This window comes from Microtus pennsylvanicus, chromosome 1 (genome assembly GCF_037038515.1).
Source record: "Microtus pennsylvanicus isolate mMicPen1 chromosome 1, mMicPen1.hap1, whole genome shotgun sequence".
In the NCBI taxonomy this organism is placed as follows: Eukaryota; Metazoa; Chordata; class Mammalia; order Rodentia; family Cricetidae; genus Microtus; species Microtus pennsylvanicus.
The window spans coordinates 50773537-50792315 of NC_134579.1; the positions used below are offsets into that span (position 1 = coordinate 50773537).

Genomic DNA, 18779 nt, shown 5'->3' on the forward strand with positions numbered 1-18779 from the left:
TTTTGAGTTGTTTTGGTATCAAGATATAATCTGACAGCTTTTACTTTTAATATTTATTCCAATATTAACATATGCAGTATTATATAATCATCTAAAAGATGTATAAAATTGTTTTGTAGCATCATACAGAAACTATAATATAGGATCATATATAAATTCTGTGCTCTTAATAATTATACAGTGGCACATAAAATATTGAGGTGACAATGTATATACAATTATACTTTATAAAATATGATTTTATATTTACGTGTGCATCTGACAATAATTTATCATTTATTATGTATAAGCTGATTTCATCAGGGGAAACTGAGAAAAACTATGAAACAATTCTAAAATATGGCTCTCAGGGCACTCATCATGTCTAAGATAAGTCTACTAACTCTCTTCTCTAATCTCATACTATCCTACCAACCTCTTATCTGGGAATGAATGCAGCAGTATTCCAAAATCTTTCAAGGTTTGAGGAAATGCAATATGTTCTCCAGTAAATACTTGATAACTCCATTTCATGATCACTCACTCTTTAATAGTTACTACTCCCAGATGCATATTAAAATCAGTCATGACAGTTTGGAAATATCCAGATGCCCAAACCTGTCTTGGGCTGGTCTTATATCAACTTCACAGACACACAAGAATTATCTGAAAAGAGGGAACCTTAACTGAGAAAATGCCTCCATAAGATCTTGCTGTAAGGCATCTTATTAATTAGTTATTGATGGAGGAGGGCCCAGACTACTGTGGGTGGTTCCATCCCTGGGATGGTGGTACTAGGTTCTATAAGAAAGCAGGATGAGCAAGTCAGAGGAAGAAAGCCAGTAAGCAGCACTCCTTCATAGCTTCTGTATCAGGTCCTACCTCCAGAATCCTTCCCTGTTTGAGTTACTGGGCTGACTTGCTCAGTGAGACACAGTGCTGTGAAGTATAAGCTGAATAAATGCTTTCCTCCCAAACTTGCTTTTTGCTCATGGTGTTTTGTTGCACAATAGAAACCCTAAGACACTGGCTTAAGAGCTTCTGATACAAGTATTAGTTGCTATATTTTCTCCAGCTTCCAGAGTAAAATTAGGTACATAATCTCAATTAGTTTTCATCTCCTCCTTTACACAACACAAAAACCCCTATATAGAAAAGTACAAATCTTCCAGAAAAAGTACTTAGCATGTAAGTTTTTAAGTGCATTCACTTTTCTGGTTTTGTATGTGTTTGTGGTACTAGGATTGAACTCGTAATTGAGAATCAGCTGGGCAAGTGCTCCACTACTGAACTACATCATCATCTTTCAGGGCCAAGCTAAATAAATTTCCCAGTCTTACTTCAAACTTGACAACCTATTACCTTAGATTCCTATTAGGTACAATTAGAGGCATATACAACCAACTTAGGTTCTTAAGCACATTTTTTGCTTTTTCCAATTCAAATGATCATCTATTCTCTCCAGCTTCTACAATCATCAAATGTTTCTCATCTTCTAATAATCAGTTCTACGTCCATTTGGTAAAAACTCCATGGCCAATTATTATTTTTTCCCACAATATCTGTGATATTATACTCATAAACTTTGCCTAGGGATATACATTTTATATATGTTCCGACTACATCAGAAGCTCTACTTACAAAGTCCTTTTCTTGGGTCTTGATCTTCAAGTACCAAGGAATCAATAAAACATAAAACAAAACCCACTAAAATCAAAGACAATTTATACTTAGTCAATTGAAGTGCCTGTTAAAACATTATTTTTGTTAAAAAACAAACAAACAAACAAATGACCCAAGTGGGGGACTGGAGAGATGGACTGGTGGTTAAAAAATGGTTAACATGAATTGGTTGCTCACCTAAAGGACCGAATTTTGATCCCCAACACCCACATTGTGGCTCATATCTGTTAACTCCAGTCCCAGTGGATCGGATGCCCTCTTCTGGCTTCTTCTTATACTGTGCATGAGCACACACACACACACACACAGAGCCATACAAATACATGTAAGCAAAACACCTAAAAAAACATTTTTAAGTGATGACTATGTACCTTGAAAAGAAATGCCCCCAAGTATGGAACACTGTTTGATATTTGTTCTTTAAAAGTGGATTTCACTCAAGTCTACAATTCACACCAATCAAAAGTGTTAAATTGCCTTGAAGCTTAGTGACATTTAATTCAGAATAGTTTCCGAAGTTTATGGAGAAAAGTCTTATGTTGTAATACCTTTGGAATACAATAGCTGCAGTTGGTTGTGTTAACCCATTCCTTACCTCACAAAAAATTCTTCTGTTAGAGAATCCATGTTACAAAATGATCCTTTACAAAACTTATTCCAATGCTTGCAAGCAGACTTTTACTACGGCCATTTAACTCTGTAAGAAAAATAATATTTTTAAAAGGAGGATACAAAATGTTTCTTTCTCCCCTGTACAGACAAGTACATGGTTATTTTTTAAATTTCTTGATGTTGCCATAAAAGAATAGCTTCAGCATTCAAATATAGTTGCCATCTAGAATTTACACTTTTCTGGGCACAGGAATATTTTATCAGTCTGCAATCATATTGCAATAGTTTCTTTCTTGTAGTACGAAATGCTGTGTCAAAATCATCTTTCACAGTATTTTAGTCTCTGTTATTATACAATAGTTGGCTCATTGTGTTTTGTTTGCTGTTCTGTGAGTTGTGCTTAGAACCTTGTGTGTACTGGACAAGCACTAAGCCAGCTAGATCCCTGACCCTATTTGATATTTGTTTTACTTCTATTGGTTCTTTGAGAATTTTTGATAGCACGCTTTGATCATATTCATGTGCAAAATATTCCCAGATCACTCTTATTTTTCTACACATTCAACTTTGAGTGTTTTTTCAAAATCTCATTAAGACCAGTTTGTATTGCTCAAATAATCATGGATGCGGCACAAGACCACTCTAAACTGCCCAAGCTAGCTTCAACTCCCCACACATTATAAGCAGTACTTGAATTATAATGCTCCTTTTTATTAGAGTTTTCTTTCCATTTGGTTAGGGTTTTCTTAACCATTTTCTTACAACATAGAACTAGATTTTCCATTTTTCCATCATAAGTTATCCCACAAACTCTACTGATTTCTAACCCTTTTATTATATTAATAGTATTTCCTTACAATAAGTTCAAAGTAGAATTGCTGCATCAAAAGATACATTATTTGGTTCACTTATGTATACTGTCAAATGCTTCCTATAGAAGCATGTCAGTTCCTGCTCAATTATAATACTAACAGTAGTGAACATTCTTTCTTTTCAGTACAAAAATGCTACTTTCTGGGCGGTGGTGGCGCACGCCTTTAATCCCAGCACTTGGGAGGCAGAGGCAGGCGGATCTCTGTGAGTTCGAGACCAGCCTGGTCTACAACAGCTAGTTCCAGGACAGGCTCCAAAACCACAGAGAAACCCTGTCTCGAAAAAAACAACAACAACAACAAAAAAGCTACTTTCCTCCCCAAACCATATAGCTGCACTTCCATAAAATACGACGTGGGATATAATAAGCTCTTGCATATTCGCCAGCTCAAATATCCAAAAAAAATTATACATACACTTTTCTTCTCCCCTCACCCCCCTCTTTTTAAAACATAGGATCTCACTGTGTAGTCCTATAACTTACCAGGTAGACCAGGTTGGCCCTGAACTCAGAGATACTCCTGCCTCTAGAGTGCTAAAATTAAGGGCATGGGACACCACCACCCAGCTAAGATTGATGAAAATAGCTTTTAAATGTTTAAGCATATGCAAGTTTCACATCAACCAAGAAAATATATGCCACAAGATTCATCTATTAAGGTCATTTCAGGTTCCCTATCCTCAGCTGCCCAAGGAACTAACTGGGGACATCGCCTTGGGCTCCTGGGAGCCACTCTAGGTTCAAGTCTCTTGCCAACCCTAAGGTGGCTCCCTTAACTATGTGCTTCCCTGCTCCCCTATCCAACCTTCCTTTATCCCAATCATCCTGTTTCCCCAAGTTCCCCCCATCCTCCCCTTCTCACTTTTCTCTCCCCATCTCCCCTTACCCCCATCCCACCCCACCCCCAAGATCCCAATTTTTTACCCAGCAATTTTGTCTACTTCCCATAGCCAGGAGGATAACTATATGTTTTTCTTTGGGTTCACCTTCTTATTTAGCTTCTTTAGGATCACAGATTATAGACTCCGTGACCTTTATTTATGGCTAGAAACAAATTATGAGTGAGTATATCCCATGTTCATCTTTTTGGGTCTGGGTTACCTCACTCAGGATAGTGTTTTCTATTTCCATCCATTTGCACGCAAAATTCGAGTTGTCATTGTTTTTTACTGCGGCGAAATGACCCTATCCTATAAGCAATACTGACGAATATCTTGCATATCACCATAGAACCTTCATCTGGCGATGGATGGAGATAGAGACAGAGACCCACACTGGAGCACCGGACTGAGCTTCCAAGGTCCCAATGAGGAGCAGAAGGAGGGAGAACATGAGCAAGGAAGTCAGGACCACGAGGGGTGCACGCACCCACTTAGACAGTGGGGCTGATCTACTGGGAGCTCACCAAGGCCAGCTGGACTGTGACTGAAAAAGCATAGGATAAAACCGGACTCTCTGAACATGGCGAACAATGAGGGCAGATGAGAAGCCAAGGACAATGGCATGGGGTTTTGATCCTACTTCATGTTCTGGCTTTGTGGGAGCCTAGCCAGTTTGGATGTTCACCTTCCTAGACATGGACAGAGGAAGGAGGACCTTGGACTTTCCACAGGGCCGGGAACCCTGACTGCCCTTTGGACTGGAGAGGGAGGGAGAGAGGAGTGGCGGAAGGGGGAGAAGGGCGGGAGGAGGGGGAGGGAAATGGGAGGCTGGGAGGAGGCCGAAACTTTTTTTTCTCAATAAAAAATTAAAAAAAAAGATTCATCTATTAAGAAACAGATGGTATTTAAAAAACATTGTCTTTATGATAAAGAGAACTTAAGCATCAAACCCTTGTCTTAAGGTATGAGGATTTACCTACTAATGAACTTAAAACAGGAGGTGGTAAACCACCCTGGTACAAGGGCCATAAGTTCTACAGAGATCATTGCAAAGTAGACATGCCCTATGAAAGTGTGACACTCCCAATAATCTATACTGACTGTGACTGCAAAGTAACACATATAGATTAGAACTGTAAAAGTAACGCATCAATTTGATACCACTCAGCACACAAACGCAAAGACACATGCAGACGAGGGGAGAACGTTCTGTGAATTTCCGCATTAGAAGCAGAGAGCTTTTTTAACACCTCTCATTTCTTGCCATGTATCAGCTTTAGTATTTACTATGCAGAATTCTCTGTGGTAAATTATTTTATCTTATAGTTTTACCAAGTAAGTAAAATCATAATCAGTCACACTAAATGTGTATTACTAACAAAATACATAAGCAACAGCTAATAATGAAAACAGAGAGAGGATGAGTAATTTTTCATACTGACCAGATCTACATCATATCTTAAATAAAATACAGCTTTGGGAATTTTGTGATTCTGTGCATTATTTTTCTTTTTGGTCCTATAAACGAAAAAGGAACCATCAATAAAACATTATTTCACAACTATAACATGGATACAAGTTTGCCTTTTCTGGATATCCCAGATTTATTAAAGTTCAGACATGGAGACATTGTTCTCAGGAAGGTCTCCCTTAACTAAATTAAAATTTCCTGTGAAGATCATAGGATTTACATAAGGATGAAAACCTGGATACAAGTAAAAGGCAGAAGTACTCTCTAAGCTGTTCTGTATTAAGATGAAAAGGGGAAAAAGTTAATAAATCAAAAGACATTTATATACTGAATTGATATTTAAGACAGGTCAGTAGCTTCTTTTCTGCCTGTTTAAAATACAACACGAGAGAAATCTGTATGAGGAAATTTCCAAGAACGCAGATTATCAATATTATTATTCCCTAGTGATGGAAGAAGATCATTGGCTAATAAAGAAACTGCGTTGGCCCATTTGATAGGCCCGCCTTTAGGTGGGTGGAGTAAACAGAACAGAATGCTGGGAGGAAGAGGAAGTGAGTTCAGACTCGATAGCTCTCCTCTCTGGGGCAGATGTGATGAAGCTCTGACCCAGGATGGACGTAGGCTAGAATCTTCCCGGTAAGCGCACCTCGGTGCTACACACATTAATAGAAATGGGCCAGGCAGTGTTTAAATGAATACAGTTTGTGTGTTGTTATTTCAGGGTATAAGCTAGACAGGCGGCCAGGAGCCAGGCTGTGGGAAGAGGCCCGCGGCTCCTACTACACCCTAGTAGCAGAGCAAGTAGTGAGGCTAGTAGCATTTTACAGCCTCAGCTGGGAAGGCCTAAGTGCCTAGCAACCAAAAGAAAACAGCCAGACCAAAGTGTTACCAGTGTCTGACTGCAATAAGCCAGGGGTGCTTAACTTTTTAGAAGTGGTCAGAGAAAACCTTTAAAGGCAGGATTAACATAGGAGAAAAGGTTAATCTAGTTTCCCCCAATGCATTCATTTCAGTAAACTTTCCTGTCATAGGAGACAATTCACTGTCTTCCTGAAACCAAGGTTGCTTCTGTTTCACAGAACTTATCAGGCTCCTGCTTGACTGGAGGGTAAACTACAGCTCACTGTCAATTTTCTACACATCTCATCCATCAACGATTCTATCCACAGGCTGTTTTTCACTGGCAGAAGAACAAATGTTGTTATCTATACCAGTAAAATGCCTTTTTTATTGTTGCCCTGGAGTTCCCAGCTCTCATTTTTATTTACTGCTATTGCAGAAAACTCCTTTATTCATTTGTAGAAGTGGTTTTGGTTCCCAGTTTTAGGCTGCGATTAGTAACATCAAAGCAGACATGACAGTTACTTATAATTTAAACGTTTATATTGTAGCAACTGCCACTTCTCCCAGACTGTACATGGATTTTTGCAAAATTCCACTCCAATGTTCATCTTGTCTAAGTTACCTGCCCAAGTTTGTAGACTCTGATTTGTTAAGAAGTTTCCATTTCAGAGGGTGTACAGAGGCCCATAATTCTCTACCCTTCCCCTCCAGCACTTACTGAATGCAGGTGGAAAACTTATCAGAGTGGAGAACAATAAAAGTAGATCTCACACCTGTCTCAACGCTAGTGTTTGAAAAAAAAGCATTATATTTGGGATCTCCAGGAGAGGATTTTATTAAGAGGTTTTCATTTGTAAACTAAGACCTCTCAGTCCCAATATGGCAACCAATCTATTTCATGATGATTTCATTCCCTGGAATACAGACTATGCTGGATGGAGAACCACTAAATTAAAAGAACGCATTGTGTTAAGAAACTTAAGTAGTAAATATAGAAAAGATTTTGCTCTCAGTAAGAAAATAAGACCATTCTAATTATGATGTTTATATAAATACAGATAATAAAACATGTCTATAAGAAAGTGAAATTGCAAGTTATCTCATTATACTCATTCTGCAATATACAGTTCTTTTCAGATACATACTAGGTGTTCAACTTTATATGAAATTTTAAAAAATAATCTATGTGTGTTCATCTGAAAATGGAGATGAAAATGCTATCTGTACTTGATGGAGTTGTAAACAGTCCTTGTCACATACTAAGACCTAAAAAGCATGTTTCTTCCATAACCATTTTCATTATCATAATCACCACCATCACTTCATTGTTTAAGCACACAGCAAAATTAGTTCATTTTCCTCAATTCTTCTTCTGTGAAAGGAAAATGCTATGGTATAGAAAGCAATAGTAATACTAAGACAAGAAATGGGCAAAAAATTATTTTTTAAATATATTACATGATCTAAGTTGCAACTTAAGAGTCATTGTTTAGCCTCTCCCATTTTCATATTAGTACACAAACATCTACTTTACCCTTTGCCAGTGTATCATTTTTAACCATGCTACTATTGATGAAAATGTCACTTGTACTGGGTTTGACACGTTAAAGAATTTTGCTATTACAGAAATGCTGCTTTAAAAAACCTTTAATAGGGGCTGGAGAGACGGCTTAGCCTAAGAGCACTGGCAGCTCTTTCAGAGGTCTTGAGTTCAAATCCCAGTAACCGAGTGGCTCACAACCATCTGTTTTGAGATCTGGTGCCCTCTTCTGGCATGGAAGTATATATGCAGAAGGAACATTGTACACATAATAAATAAATAAATCTGAAAAAAAACCTTTAATAGACAACTTCCTAACATTTTGAGGTTTTGAATTCAAAGAATCTCTATTCCTTTACTTTCTATCTTTCATGGTTTTTTCTTTTTCTTCCTTTCTTTTTCCTTCTTTTTCTTTCTTTCTTTCTTTCTTTCTTTCTTTCTTTTTTTTTTTTTTTTTTTTTTTGAGACAGGGTTTCTCTGAGTAACAGTCCTGGCTGTTTTGGAACTTGTTGTACAGAACAGGCCGAACTCAAACTCATAGAGATCCACCTCCCAAATAAGTGGTGGGACTAAAGGCAAGCGCCACCACTGTCCAGCTAAGATGTATTCTTGTGCCAACATTAATTAAACATACTCCAGAAGTTTATGAGTCTCTTGACAAGCTGAATCTGACACTGCTATTATGTTTGCTTAACTTTAAAAAAAAATTAAAACTCCTAAGACATGAGAAGTCATAGCTACTTCAAAATTCAACGTCAGACCCAGTGGCACAGCCTATAATCTTGCTACTCAGGAGGTTGAACCTTGACGCTCTCATGTTCAAGATCAGCCTCAACAACTCAGTAGCATTTTTTCCCTATAAAATTAAAAGGAGCAAAGTGATAACTGAAGATTTTCGAAGGGCAATTAAGACATTTTGTGATTAGAGCTTGTGTGGTTTAAATAGGTATGGGTCCCATAGATTCAGGTGTTTGAATGCTTGGCCCACAGGGAGTGGTACTATTAGGAGGCATGGCCTTGTTGGAGGAAGTGTGTCACTGTGGGGGCAGGTTTTCAGATGGCATATGCTTAAGCTACACATCAGCTCCTTCTGCTGCCTATGGATCAAGATATAGAACTCTTAGCTACCGTTCAAGCACCATGTCTGTTTGCATGCCGCCAATGTTTCAGGCATGATAATAATGGACTAAACTTTTGAACTGCAAGGCAGCCTCAATTAAATGCTATCCTTTATAAGAGCTACTGTGGTCATGGTGTCTCTTCACAGCAATAAAACCCTAAAAAAGAGCTCTTTACCAAAATTATTTAACTGTTGTAATTCTGTGTCTGTTGGAAAAACACCAATAGTGATCCTTAGTGGTTTTTAATATGGTACATGTCTTTGTCCCTGAGGCTACTATAATGAAGAACAACAGACTGGGTGCCTTACAGACAACTGAAATTTCTCCGTTCCATAGGGTAAAATTCCAGAATCAAGATACCACCACAGTCAACCCTAACACTGGGTTGTAGCCTGGCAAGTTCTCGTCATATCTTCATGTAGGAGGAATAGGGTAAGAGTTCTCTGAGGTTCAGAAGCTCTATCCCATGAATAATTTCTCTCTTAAAGGCCCTATTTTCTAATGCCATCATACTAAGAAGCTACACATTAACAAATTTAGAAGGAAGAGAACAAATTCAACCTATTGCATAGGTGATTTGTGTCTTCAGTATCAAAGTCTTTGTTTTTTATGTTAGTAGCATCTAGCATGACAAAAATAGAGTGATTCACCAGACTTAACTCAGTGTCAAGCTGCACAAATCTTTTATGTTAGCAGTACTAATAATGAATAAAATGTACTGATGACTTGTGTGTGGAATCATGGAAGTTGGCATAGCCTAGCTGCTTTCAGAGGTTGCATCACCGGTTTTTCAGATTAGAGTTCACTGCTCTTGGGGCACAATGAACCTTCCAGGACCTGAGAGACCAACACACTCCCTAAGGCAATGAAGTGTTCAGGACACTTTATGTTTCTCTGTATATTCTTCAAGACAAGGAAGCATAGAAGCTTGACAGGACAATTGGTCTTGGACATCTTGTGTACCCTGTATAGCTTACAAACATCACTGTGTCCTGGCAACTACAACTGCACTGATCCTGGCAATTGCCATTATATTCTGTTTCTTATAAAGGTTTATGATGAAGGAAGGTCATTGGCTAGTAAAGGAACTGCCTCGGCCCATTTCATTGGTTAGGACGTAGGTAGGTGGAGTAAACAGAACAGAATGCTGGGAGGAAGAGGAAGTGAGGTCAGACTCGACAGCTCTCCTCTCGGGAGCAGACGCCTTAGCAGAGACGCCATGCTCCCCGCTCCAGGGAAGACGCACGCTATGAAGCTCCGACCCAGGATGGACTTAGGCTAGAATCTTCCCAGTAAGACCGGTGCTATACAGATGATAAGAAATGGGCTAGTCCAGGTGCGAGAGTTAGCCTAGAAGAGGCTAGGTAGAAATGAGCCAAGCAGTGTTTAAATGAATACAGTTTGTGTGTTGTTATTTCGGGGCAAAAGCTAGCCGAGCAGGCGGCTAGGGTGTTGGGGATGCAGCCCCGCCGCTCCCTATTACTACAGGTATAAAAAGTCTGATTGTTCTGAATAAAATTGCCATGCCTTAAGTTTTGCTGTGGACCCTCCAAGTGGCCTGCTTTCATTCTCACAGCCAAAACAGGAGTCCTTGGCCAGTAAGTAAGTGTCTCTAATTTTTTTCATCTTTAATATTAAATTCCTGTACAAGATCACAAAATGAACTTAGACAAACATAGACACACCATTACAACTCCCTTCAAAAAACTCCAGGATGATAGATGGAAAATATTTCCAATTGTTTTCAAGATTTTGATCATGCATTTTGTGCACCCCACTAAGAAATGTCCATGTCAACTCTTGCCTCATTTAGAAAGATGACTGCTAAAACTACTGGGCAACTCAAACTAAGAAACAGGAGACTTGAAATGTACACTCACGACTTCTTTATTACAAATTAGCCTGTAAGTATGCCTCCCTAGAGCAAAATTAGCATTGTCTCAGGAACAATTTTTTTTTCGACACCATATCTTATTATATTGCCCAAGAAGACTTCAATCTTGTCATGCTACCTCTGATTTATTTCCAACTGCTGGAATTATAGGCAACTACCACTAGCCCTGAGGTAACACATCTTTAATTCTAGTCAAATCTAGTCAGTTGCTTCTGAACATACTTATCTCATAATGGTGACATTGTGTGGTTTGGTTGAGAGTAAGATTTCCTCAGCTCTTGTGTACAAAACTATGAACTATATAACTATGTACACTGAATAAACATGTCTCATACAACACTGAAGGATAAACATTATTGTAATCCATTAGAAAAACTGTAAAACTAAAGACTTAGAACTCTCATTACTAACAAATCACTGAGCATAGAAAATCATGTAAAAATGCAATTCTTTCCACTCTTCTCCCTGACTTCTAGGGCCATACTTGACTTTGTATAAGCTAAGGATGCAAATGAGTTCAGTTAGATGTGCACGTACACAATCAGAAACAAAGGTATATGAGCCTACTATCAGCCATCAAATAATCTGTAAATATATTATATGCAGTATTTATAATGAATTAATCACATAAGCCTTTGCTAGGCATTTTTCTTGTCAATGAAGTAAATCTGAACAACTATTGACCAGATACTACACATGGTACTGGAATGAATGATTTAAATCTGTCTCTGGATGATTCATCTCAATGTTAAATTAAAAAGTACAAATTTTATTTGACTACCTATTCACAAAGCATTAAAAAGTCTGAGAACACAATGACAATAAGAAAATCAATTAATGTATTAATTATATGTAGGTACTAAACTAATATAAAAATAAATAAGAAAAACTACAGTATTACTATTTATTTCTAAAATCTTTCTATATAGTTTTGACATATCCATTGCTCTCTTTTAAAAAAGCTTCTTGCTTTAATTCACAAGATTCTACTTGTTTCATAAATTTAACTAAAAATTTTTATGATATATACAGAGGACCATATTCTACTATTCAAAGAAGCAGTCCTTTAAGAAAATTATTATTAAAATTCTGTCATGTATGTCTCTTGCATCTTTACTTACTTAAGAAACAGAATTCAGAAACAATGTGTAGTAATTGTGTGAAACAAACAAAAAAGTCCAGGCATATTTTGAACAATATGATATAAAATTAGATGTGAAAATAGGGGGAAAATATTAATTCAAATTATCAAGACTTCTACTCTTGGCATAGATATGAATTCTGTAAAATGTATAGAAAGAAAAGCTGTAAGTTTATTTCAAAAGTTGAAAGTAAATTTTATGGCTTGATCAATCAGTAAAGAAAATAGAATTATCATACCTCTTAGTGGACAGGAACATTAGACACATCTGTCTTTGAGTTATTTTACTATTGTATAAACATGTTAAGTGCCCTTTAATACGCACTGATAGGACAATGGAAAATCACTAGACATGGCCTCAATATAAAAGATTTGGTAAACATCAGACATATGAAGATATTTCTTTCTGGTTTGATGTGGCATATACCATTTTACATTAAGCTTTTAATTACAAATACCAGAGCATTTCAAGGTAATGATAAGTGTGATACAGTAATTACATAAAACATTAGTAATTTATTTGTAGCATACATATCTGTATATGCTACACTTTTATATGATGTTGTCATTTAATGTGTTGCATTATGACACCATGGCAACTAGGATGTCACCTGGTCATAGGAAGTTTCCAATTTAACACGATCTTTCTGGACCAACATCAGACACACATCATGACCAAAGCATCATATGGGAATGTGCCTATTATTTCAACAAAAGAGATAATATTCTTTTCTTTCTTTTTTTTTAAAAAAACCTTTTTCTTTTTAGCACTTTGGCTTTGTAATAAGGGCTAATATTCCTGATAAATAGGAATAATCTGATACAATTTCACAGGGGGGGGGGGGCTCTGCATAAAGGACTAAAAGTTCAGTATCAATATTTGAAAAGTTTTAGTTGTAACAGGGAAATGTTTCTAAATAACCACATGCTTAATCTGTTATTTCTTACTCCTGGATATCTCCACAGTCAAAGTTTAGAACCTAGGTAACTGAAACATTTGTTGTATCTGCTGAATGTCTATGAATAAACCCCTTGTTTTGAAACCTGAGCCAATGAAATATTTGTCCTGTTTCAGTTGATAGCTACTAATAATCCATTCTTTGGAACTTGGGCCCAAGAAACATTTGTGGTTTCTGTTATGAATGTCCACTATGTAATTCCTTATTTTAGATTTGACCTTATGTCCCCACTAGAATGCAAGTTCCACAAGTCAGAACACCTGATATGGTTTACACACTCAACATTCATTCAACCAATAATGCCACCTATTTCTTTTCAGCATCAAAACCTTGAAGGCAGAACAAGATGCTGCTAAGTAGTAAGACTGTTCTGCTAATCTAGACTTCTGTTAAGAGTTAGTAAATAGGTTCTTTAGATGTAAGATGATCACAGGATTAACAGAGCACTTGTATTCGCTTGCAGTTCCTTCTTAGTCAGATCTGAGGTTTTTTCCATGTCTCTCCAATCTCTAAATACTTAATTACTAAGTTCCAAACTTAGAAACTTCTTCTCTATCCATACTGACTTCTACAACATTTTGCCTTGAAGCATTGATTTCTTTGCATCCCCAATGTCTTTATTACTCATAAATTTAATAGAATATACATCTCCTGCAGAAATCTTGCCATAATGTAAACTGATGTCTAGATAGTTATCACTTTCCACAAAATAGCTGAATAGACACACTCAGCCAATTTTAATCTAGGTTGGTCTAACTACAGTCAACCTCCACACCCATGAACAAGAAATAAATCCTGATTTTTAACTATTTTGTTTTCTATACAAGTCGGCTGCCTAAATCTGCAATCAAAAATGGAAACATTTTAATCCTTAGTATCATCCTCTCTATCTTCCCTGAGTTTTTCACAAAAACACATACTAATGTTCATAATTTATTTACGTCTTACATATTATCTTACCTCTTCACTAAAATGAAAACTCTACTTGGGTGGAAATTCACTACTGTATCCTCAGAATCAAGGTATGTATTAACCACCTAACTTCATGAAGTATATGATAAATGCATGAACAATGGGTCATTGGTTTGTGCTATGATCCCTACATCACATTCTACAGTTATATAAAAACTTCAATCCCTGCCTTCATTCAGACTGATTTATTACTATTAAATGGTGGTTATGTTAAAAATTGAAGTTACTATTCAATACTGAAGTCAATACTTTTAATTTTTTCTGAAACTAAATCAGCTAATGATCTAAAACTTGTTTTAAAATGATAAGCAAGCATTATTTCTTTTAAGCCTCTTTCCTACATTATAAACTGGAGGACTATCTAGATAAAATGGCTACCACAGTAAAAAAAACAAAAGCTTACATGGAGGAAAGATTTTATGCTAATCCTTAAAGACTGAGTGAACTGGATTTCATCTAAAATAATGTATTCCTAATAACACTCTACTTTTCCCAGTAACACTTATAGTTCTCCAGACTTTACCCTCTTTCCTGACTAGTTTTTATGTCAACCTGACACAAAAATAACACTTGCCGCAAACCCAAAATGAGAAAATAAGAAAAGTACTGAAAATTCTAACTTCAAGACACAAGGCATGGAATCCTGAGTAAAATCAGAAGTTCTTTTGCTACTACTGTCTTTGTGAGCTTCACAAACACCTTATGTCATACTTTGCAATCTATAAAATAGTAATCAACTAGATAGCGCTGACTTTTTATGAGAATTAAGTAGTCCTTAGAACGTCCTTTGATGAATGGCAAGTACTCAAAAGTGTTTGTTATTATTAGTATCCAACAAAAAAAAATCAACCTAATTCGCTGTGTTACTTTAAAAGGAAAACCAAATGTATAAATGTAAACTTCTGGACATTTTAAAAAACAAAAGAGATAAAGAGAAATGTCCTAAACATGAACAATTATAAACTGTTCTGGTTATAATGTTGAAGATCTTCTCTATCACCATGATGTCCATGTTGTCGTGATTTTATTAATGCAATAAACTGAGACACTTTATAGGAAGAAATTATGTTTATAGACAATATACATGTAGGAAACCTAAGAGGTACACTAAACTCTTAGACTTAACAAAATTTGGTAAGTAGCTGACTTAAAGATACATCAAAACCTAGTAACTGTATTTTCGAATAGTAAAATCTGATAAGAAAAGGAAATTCTCACATAATACCTAGGAATACACTTAATTAGAAAAATAAAGAACTGACAAACTATATAAAATTTCACTGAATCTAAAAGATACAATTATTACATTATCTCTACCTTCTTAATCCTATCTGGAAACTTGAAATCTCTTCTAGATTGTAGAGACGGCACATGATATGGGCAGCTTGGGGTCCTTCCTACTTGTCCAAATGGGGATGATGCTGGACACTTGTCACTATAGTCGTACAACTCCATTTACCAATGACTGTCCTTAACACAGAAGACCTATCAGTCAACAATTAACCCTTCACAGTGATTAACTGATTTGACAATAGTCTGCAAGACCGTTATATGACCTGATTTTCCACGTCACTACTCAGCCTCGCTCTGGCGACTACGAGTTCAGGCTCTTCATGGCACACTGTCATATTCCCCCATTGACCTCTGCCCACGTTACTTCAACTAATTGGCAGCATTTTCTCCTACAAAGTCTGATTTCTCAACTATTGAAACGATTTCCTCCGATGTCTTTTTGTTTTAGTGAGGCCTATCCTGACCTCTTCTCCTGTCCTCATCACCATTATCCAAAGTATTTTTTTCTCTTAGTTTATTCTATTTTTTTTCTCCCCAGAATGTTAAATCCAATGCCCACTGACTGAGCCTCTTGTGACCAGAAAAGTGCCCGTCCCAATGCAGACGCTTGGTAAGTATTTATTGAATGAACAGTCATGTGAAACAGGATACCCTCGGGTTTTACTTTCTGAAAAGACTGAAGCAGTAAGAAGCAATCACAGAGGAGGCAAAGGAGTTTATAAGCCAACTGGCTCCACTCTTCATGGATGGTGCATTTCTCATGTATGTAGTGGATTCCAAGAGTACTTTTCTGCTTAGACCATGTCCCTTATTAGAAGTTGCTTCTCAGCAGGCAACACTTCCCCGTCTTTGTTCTGAGTGCCAATCCCTAGTCCGTTATACATACTTGTTTAAAATGGAATGAATGGATGCATGCACAAATGAATACATAAGCTACAAAGTCTTGCGTAATCGCAGCACAATCGCTGTTGTCTCACTTCGTTATATAGCCATGCAAAACATTACCTCTAATTTAAATATATATATATATATATATATATATATATATATATATATATGTATATGTATATATCTCAACAGTGACTTTTTTTTTAAGAGTCACTAAAATATACAAAGTAATCAACCACGCCAGACAGGAACAGGCACCTTCGCCTACAGATATCAACGTTGATGAGAACACAGCTCGGGAGCACCTCCGCCAGGGTACTCTGGGGGGTGTGTGTGACAAATTCCATTGTAAGGCCGTGCCTAACTTGCCCCAGGATCCCGAAGGCCACAGGTTTAGTCGTGGATCCAAGACACCGCGGCTGGAGGAACTGCGGCCCCTCCCCCGCCACATCCAGACCTAAGTCACAGAGATGCCGCTCGGAGTTCCTCACCGTGCTAGACTAGGGCAGCGGCCGTGTCCGAGCAGAGGCTGACGCGCACGAACACCAGGCCCCGCAGCGCCGCCGCCGAGGACGCCCACGCAACCAGAGCCCCCGACGCGCACCGACCCCGTGCGCCCCGCAGCCCCTCCACAAATTGAGCCGCACTCGCGTGTCTCGCGAGATCCCGCGTCTTCGCGGACCTTCTCGCGGCCGCTCGGCTGAAAGGGGGCTGCTGCGGGGCTCCCCGCCGCCACCTCCCCGCTCCCCCAGAGCCTCGACCCTCGGCCCAACCCCCGCCAATCACAGGCAGAATTCCCGGAGGCTGCCCGGAGACTTCCGGAAGCCGACCGGAACCGGAAGCAGCCGGAGCCGAAGCGGCGGGACCTAAGAAAATCAAAAAAAGCGCGGCTTCAGCTGGAGGCCGTGGCGAGCTGGTGGCTGTGGCCGCTGACAGGACGGCGCCTCGACATGGACTCCACCGCCTGCTTGAAGTCCTTGCTCCTGAGCATCAGTCAGTACAAAGCCGTTAAGTCGGAGGCGAACGCCACCCAGCTCCTGAGGCACCTGGAGGTAAGGGGTTTCGGGGCGCGAGGGGGTGCCCTCTTCAGTCACCCAGCGAGTGACGGTGACGGCGACTGGGAGGCTGCCCAGAGGGGGACGGTGGCCTGCTCCCGACCAGCAGGGTTAGGAGTGTGTCGTGACTGGAGAGAGAGGGGAAGAGGGGAGTGTGTCTGCGTGTTCCTGGTCCTTCTTTAGGTGCCCATCTTCTAAATTCATTTTGTTTTCTTTTTTGGATATTGAGTGGCTTCATCATTCAATATAATCAGGGCGATTCATTCAGGTTGCATGCACTAGCAGGACTTACTTTTTATGTTATGTGTAATTCCATTTATATAAGTATACCACAGGTTGTGTACCTGTTGATAGACATTTGGATTTTTTTCCAGGTCTGGATGGAATTATGAATCAGCTCATTGTAATCATACTTTTTTTAAAAATTTTGAATGCATTTGTTTCTTATAAACCTACCAGTCGAGCTATCGGGTTATGAGAAAGGCCTATGCTCCCTATTTTGTTGTTTTAATTTTTTTTAATTTTATTATGTCTGCGTATGTGTGATGCATGTGCGGAACCTTCAGAAGGCAGAAGAGGGCATTATATCCTCTGGAGCTAGTGAAGCAGCTGTGAGCTCCTTGATGTGGGTGTTGGGACTCAAACTCAGGACCTCTGCAAAAATTAGTACATTCTCTTATCTGCTGAGCCATTCAATCCACAATCACTTTCATTTTGTATTGTTAGAAACAGTTCTCAAAAAGATTTGCAGCATTTTACTTCCTAGCAATATATCGAAACTGCCATCACTCAGCCATATCATCCTTAGTATTTACCTTTTTTTGTTAAAGGTTGGTGTCGTCATGCCGAGCACTGCAAACTTTCTGAGGAATATACAAGTATATGTCACAAAAAGAGATTTTTTTTCATTATTTTGAACTTCTGCCATAGTTTGACTTTAGAACCCTACACAAACCTGCACTTTGTGTCATTTCATGATGGTCAGGGCAAAGTTGAGCTGTTGTTGTATTTATTGATAGATAGTATTCACATCACTGACTGTGTATCTAGTTATTAAAAGCATGGGTTCACCTCTTTGAAGAAGTCTTGGCTGTGCGCCTTTATTATCAGTGAATGTCTCAGTTTACTCAAATATAAATCAAATCAGTAGCATTTAACTTAAAGAGTTATGAATATGAAAAAGAATAACAGATGTAAAGCATTCAGGCCAATGCCAAGGCCAGATAAGTTTTATCAGTAAAATAAACTAGTTTTCATTAGGAGAAAATTTATTTTTTACCTTGTATTACCTAATTATTATATGTTAGAATATTATTGAAATCTAAGTCCAGTTCCAATCATGTTCAAAACAAAAAATGTCTTCATCTTCTAGATAGCTAAAATTTTATTTATTCATTTATTTTTTGTTTTTTCAAGATAGGGTTTCTCTGTGTAGCCCTGACTGTCCTAGATTTCACTTTGTAGACCAGGCTAGCCTCAGACTCAAAGACATCCCCCTACCTGAATGCTGGGATTAAATGCATTCACCACCATGCCTGACTAATGGCTATAATTATTAATAGATAAAAGA

At 38.1% G+C, this 18779-nt stretch overlaps 2 protein-coding genes across 8 annotated transcripts in view; one reads left to right on the forward strand and one right to left on the reverse strand.

The window, feature by feature from the left end:
• The window catches only part of Dzip3 (DAZ interacting zinc finger protein 3), a 90634-nt gene extending 73688 nt beyond the window's left edge, over positions 1 to 16946 (reverse strand). For 5 of the 7 annotated variants that reach the window (XM_075963992.1, XM_075963991.1, XM_075963997.1 and 2 more), the window contains exons 1-2: positions 16646 to 16946; positions 2258 to 2359 (exon numbers count right to left, since the gene is read on the reverse strand). In XM_075963992.1, coding sequence (XP_075820107.1) covers positions 2258 to 2289 — 32 coding nt within the window. In that variant the 5' untranslated portion in view covers positions 2290 to 2359; positions 16646 to 16946. The remainder of the gene's footprint in view (positions 1 to 2257; positions 2360 to 16645) is intronic. The other 2 variants (XM_075963996.1, XM_075963995.1) reach the window with 1 other exon arrangement.
• Cip2a (cellular inhibitor of PP2A) overlaps positions 16947 to 18779 on the forward strand; it is a 34740-nt gene continuing 32907 nt past the window's right edge. Inside the window, exon 1 of the mRNA XM_075963998.1 lies at positions 16947 to 17206. Within this exon, the coding sequence (XP_075820113.1) occupies positions 17105 to 17206 (102 nt within the window). The 5' untranslated portion in view covers positions 16947 to 17104. The remainder of the gene's footprint in view (positions 17207 to 18779) is intronic.